This window comes from Emydura macquarii, unplaced genomic scaffold (genome assembly GCF_026122565.2).
Source record: "Emydura macquarii macquarii isolate MOO-44397 ecotype Brisbane River unplaced genomic scaffold, CSIRO-AGI_Emac_v2 contig_2452, whole genome shotgun sequence".
NCBI lineage: Eukaryota > Metazoa > Chordata > Testudines > Chelidae > Emydura > Emydura macquarii.
The window spans coordinates 132,189-137,477 of NW_027132589.1; the positions used below are offsets into that span (position 1 = coordinate 132,189).

The 5,289-nt window shown below is 43.9% G+C and overlaps 1 protein-coding gene across 1 annotated transcript; it reads left to right on the forward strand.

Annotated features, from left to right (window-relative positions):
• The first annotated feature begins 3,303 nt into the window (after positions 1–3,303).
• On the forward strand, positions 3,304–4,867 carry LOC137162695 (serpin B6-like). The gene is made up of 2 exons (XM_067562588.1): positions 3,304–3,468; positions 4,463–4,867. Exons 1-2 carry the CDS (start codon positions 3,322–3,324, stop codon positions 4,865–4,867), a joined length of 552 nt encoding a protein of 183 aa, XP_067418689.1. The 5' UTR covers positions 3,304–3,321.
• The last annotated feature ends 422 nt before the right edge of the window (positions 4,868–5,289 follow it).

Sequence of the window (5,289 nt, forward strand, 5' to 3'; positions counted from 1 at the left end):
TCATCTCTCAGACTACTGCACTGGCCAGCAAAGAATAGGGAGGAGGTGAACATCCCTCAGTGCTGAAGGAACAGGTTCAGGACTATTTAGAAAGATTGGACACACAAAAGTCCATGGGACCAGATGCAATGCATCGGAGTGTGCTGAGGGAGTTGGCTGATGTGATAGCAGAGCCATTGGCTGTTATCTTTGAAAACTCGTGGCAATTGGGGGAGGTCCCAGACTATTGGAAAAATGAAATACAGTGCCCATCTTCAAAAAATGGGAGGAGGATCTGGAGAACTACAGGCCAGTCAGCCTCACCTCAGTCCCTGCAAAAATCATGCAGCATTGTACTCCGCCGAGATGGAGGGCTCGTGCTTTGAGATCTCAGTGATGAGAAAGAGACAGACGGACAAGGTACTGACTGTAAAAACTGTTTATTCAAGCCAGCAGTAATACAAGTCAGGCGTTTACCACAATCAGAGAGGGGAAGCCCATTTGCTCTCTCAAGCGGGCTGCTCCAGAAGCGAATGCTAACAGGTAGCACCCGGTGCGCGCGGGTCTAATGAGAGCCTCAACTACAATGTGTCATCCCTGTTCTGAGACAGTTCATCTTATTATTTTGATTGGTTACCTTTTGATCCACTAAAGGATTGGCTATTGATACCTGTTTTTCCTTGCATTATTGGTGCGCTTTTGGCACCCAATCAGCTATAAGCTGTGGGTAGTTGTTTTCCACTTTGACTGCTTTCAAGCTGCTCTAAACCAGTTTTGCGGTTAGCTTACTTCTGTTTTTTATCTTGAGTTCATAGCTAGGCCACATTGGGCCTGGCTGCTGCTGCCGTCACTTATGCTATGCCTAGTTGCCATTACTTATGCTGCCCCAGGTCACACTATTCTTCCGCGTCCTAAAAGCAGGTCCTCAAGGAATCCATTTTGAGACACTTAGAAGAAAGGAAGGTGATCAGGAACAGTCAGCATGGATTCACCAAGGGCAAGTCATGCCTGACAAACCTGACTGCCTTCTATGATGAGATGACTGGCTCTGTGGATGTGGGGAATGCAGTGGATGTGATATATCTTGACTTTAGCAAAGCTTTTGATGCAGTTTCCCACAGTATTCTTGCCAGCAACTTAAAGCAGTCTGGGTTGGATGAATGCACTATAAGGTAGATAGAAAGCTGGCTAGATGGTTGGGCTCAACGGGTAGTGATCAACGGCTCGATGTCTAGTTGATAGCCAGTAACAAGCGGAGTGCCCCAGGAGTCGGTCCCGGGACTGGTTTTGTTCAACATCTTCATTAATGATCTGGAGGATGGTGTGGATTCCACCCTCAGGAAGTTTACAGATGACATTAAGCTGGGGGGAGTGGTAGATACTCTGGAGCATAGGGATAGGATACAGAGAATCTTGGACAAATTGGAGCCAATTTGGTGGGCTAAAAGAAATCTGATGAGGTTCAACAAGGACAAGTGCACAGTCCTCCACTTAGGAGGGGAGAATCCCATGCAGTGCTACAGACTGGGGACCGACTGGTTAGGCAGCAGTTCTGCAGAAAAGAACCTGGGGGTTACAGTGGACAAGAAGCTAGATACAAGTCAACAGTGTGCCCATATTGCCAAGAAGGCTAACGGCATATTGGGCTGCATTATCAGGAGCATTGTCAGCAGCTTAATGGAAGTGATGATTCCCCTCTATTCAGTACTGGTGAGGCCTCATTTGGAGTACTGTGTCCAGTTTTGGGCCCCCTAAGGAAAGGATATGGACAAACTGGAAAGAGGAGGGCAGTGAAAATGATTAGGGGGCTGGAGCACATGACTGATGAGGAGAGGCTGAGGGAAATTAGGCTTGCAGAAGAGAAGAATGAGGGGGCATTTGACAGCAGCCTTCAACTACCTGAAAGAGGGTTCCAGTGAGGATGGAACTAGGCTGTTCAGTGGTAATAGATGACAGATCAAGGAGCAATGGTCTCTAGTTGCAGTGGGGGAGGTATAGGTTGAATTTTAGGAAAAACATTTTCACTAGGAAGGTGGTGAAGCACTGGAATGGGTTACCTAGGAGGTGGTAGAATTTCCATTCTTAGAGGTTTATAATCTGTGTCTTTTTAAGGTGTGGCTTGACAAAATCTAGCTGTATGTCCCTCTCTCCACTCAACCCTTCATTTTATGTATTGACAAGCAATACCAGTGTAGCCCTATTTGCCATTTAACATTCAGATATTTTAAATCTCCTGGCCACTAACCAGTGGCATACCGAGGGGGGGCCCATGCCCCTGAGTGCCGGCCTGGGAGCATGAGCCCATCACGCCCCTCTCCCCATCACTGGTGTCCCTCTTCTCCCCCTCTCCGTCAGTGGCAGCAGCGCCCCGCAGGGGGTGGGGCAGGGGCGGGTAGGGGAGAGATAGGAAATCTGCGGGCCTGTATCCTGCTCTTCCCCACTACCACTCCCTGCCGCCACCACAGTGGGGAAGGGTGTGGGGGAGACCGGGAAACGGGCTCACAGACTCCCCACCCCTGCAGGGCGCTGCCACCAACGGGAGCAGGGGTGTGAGCATATGTAACTATTGGGAGCCGTAGACCCATGGTATGCCACTGCTACTTCCTTTTTAAATTTAAGATTTGGAAAAGTCTGATTAATAGCCTTAAAGTTCAAGGCTATTTTTTACTTTCTCAATTTGTTACTCATCTTGAATGACCAGAAAATAATGAAAAAGCCTCATTATTTTGTGCTTCATAAGAAAAATGATAGGAGATGGCGGAAGATGAACACAGGAGGTAAGAAATGGTGATTTCAAGCCATTACTTGCCTTATTATTTTAGGATTTTATTATTTTTATAACATCATTCAAAATTACTTTTTTTGGGAGAGAGATTACATTCCAGGGAGTGGTAGCTTAAAATAACACAATATTGAGATTGAAGATTTTCCCTGTCCATTTGAAGTAAATATTAAAATATGTAGGTAAACTGAAAGGCCTATTATCCAAGTGTGACACTGTTTAGGCATAGAAGTCCTGTGTTTTAACAATTTTGTTGATAAGAGGCTACATACTAAGCAACTAAAATACCTGTTTCCTTCAAAGTAAATTTCAAGGGAATAGACATTAAAAATGGGAAAAGCCTAATGGAGTTCTGTTTCATTCCCTCCCGCTCTAAAGGGCAATGATAGGACCATTCTCTACAGTATTTTTTTATACTCTGTCAAGCCTAGTTTCAAATATCCCATATGATTTGAATCCTAGTTCTTCTAGTTCAGTGCCAAAATGCTTCCTTTGTATTACTTGCTGACACCGACCTTTCATTAAAAAAAAAGAAAAGAAAAAAGACCAAACCAGTGCAGATGATGTTCAAGAAAGCTAAATTTAACATGACCTACGCAGGAGACTTTCAGACCAAAATCCTTGAGCTTCCTTATGTTGATAATGAGATGAGTATGATCATCCTGCTTCCTGATGAAATCGAAGATAATTCCACTGGCCTGGAACAGGTAAGGCATTTCTACTGAATACAAAGACTGCTCAAATCCTGCTAGAGAAGAGTATTTGATTAAATCTCATTTGGATCTGTGAATTCAAGTTCCAAGCTACTAACTCACCAGTATTAGCCCAGGGTGGGAGAGCTGAGGAGGCATTGCATCTGCCCCCCAAGAGATGGGAATACCTGGTGTCACTGTCAAGTAAGCCCAGCTCTCTGTAGGGTGATCAGAGGTACTGATTTTATAGCTCCGATATTCAGGGCTTTTTCTTATATAGAAGCCTATTATTTCCCACCCCCATCCTGATTTTTTTACACTTGCTATCTGCTCACTCTAGCTGTCTCTGATGTTCAGAGAAATGTTAAATTCTGAAAGGAGAGACTTCTTGAGCAGAAGAAGGGTCACCAGGGATTGAGATGAAGCCAGAATATAGTGAGAAACAAATTAAATGGGATCTTGGAAAGCTTCCATTTTCACAAAAACCACTTCCTGTCTGATGGATGTTCCCTCCATTTCACTGTTGTGAGTTGGTCTCTTCCTAACTGTACCTGACCCTCTATCTAAAGGCTGCTTCATATGGGAGTCCTCAAGCTCTCCTCCATTCAAGAGTTACTGATTTCTTTTCTGTGGTATATTGTTACAAGGCTGGCAAGGGACAGTGAAATAGCAATGCCTCTTCCACACTAGTCACCACTGCAAAGTACACTGCATTACTAGTAGCAACATGCAGTCACATTAACTTGTCCCCATGAAGCATGATGTTGCAACAGTGCTTGCATATAGCACAATGGGGGTCTGATCCTAACAGGGAGGGACCTATTGATTGTATTGAATAAAGAATAAGAATGTTCTGACTGCCATTTATTTCTGGCTTCTGACTACAACAGTTGCATTCACTCCAGACCAGGAGAAGATGCTAACCTCTACTGAACACACAGTAGTCACTGTTTCATTAATATAAATTCGTGGCTTTTCTTCCACTTGAATTTTGTGACTTTTTTTGTAGCTGGAAAGAGCACTTACCTATGAGAAGCTTACAGATTTGATAAATCCAGAAATGATGGACGAAACTGAAGTGGAGGTGTCTTTACCCAGATTTAAGTTGGAGCAAGCTTATGATCTGAAATCTGTTCTGAGCAGCATGGGAATGCCTGATGCATTTGACACAGCCAAGGTGGATTTATCTGGAATGTCAGCCAGCAATGACTTAGTTCTGTCTGAAGTTGTTCACAAGTCCTTTGTGGAGGTAAACGAAGAAGGCACTGAGGCAGCAGCAGCTACTGCAGCAGTGATCAATTTTCGATGTGCAATGATTGTGCCGTGTTTCACTGCTGACCATCATTTTCTCTTCTTTATCCAGCACAACAAAACCGGCAACGTTCTGTTCTATGGCAGATTTTGTTCCCCCTAAAAAGAAAAAAAATGTAGTAAACATAGTAAAGTTATTTCCATTTTACTATATTGGGATTTCCTCTTTTTTCACACTGTAAGCAACAAGCTTTGTACAGATGCAATAAGTTACATGGTGCAGCCCTAAACACCCTTCTCTGTTGTGCCTGAAACAGCTTTTTGTAGTCCTCTAATCAAAACTAAGCAACGGTTTTAACTAACAGGATCATTTAAGAATGTCTACTCCCAGTGGTAAGACTTAAAATGGCATTTGCCATAGTTTACTATAAAACACCCCTTGTATCCTGTATATCTAAATAAATGCAGGGTTCTTTGAGGCCTAGCTCATCTTCAGCCATAACCACTTGCTTAATGCATCTCTCCATCTCTGTACATATTTGGTTCTCATGCTTGGGGTTGCTTTGCAGCAGGTGATAGGGAAAA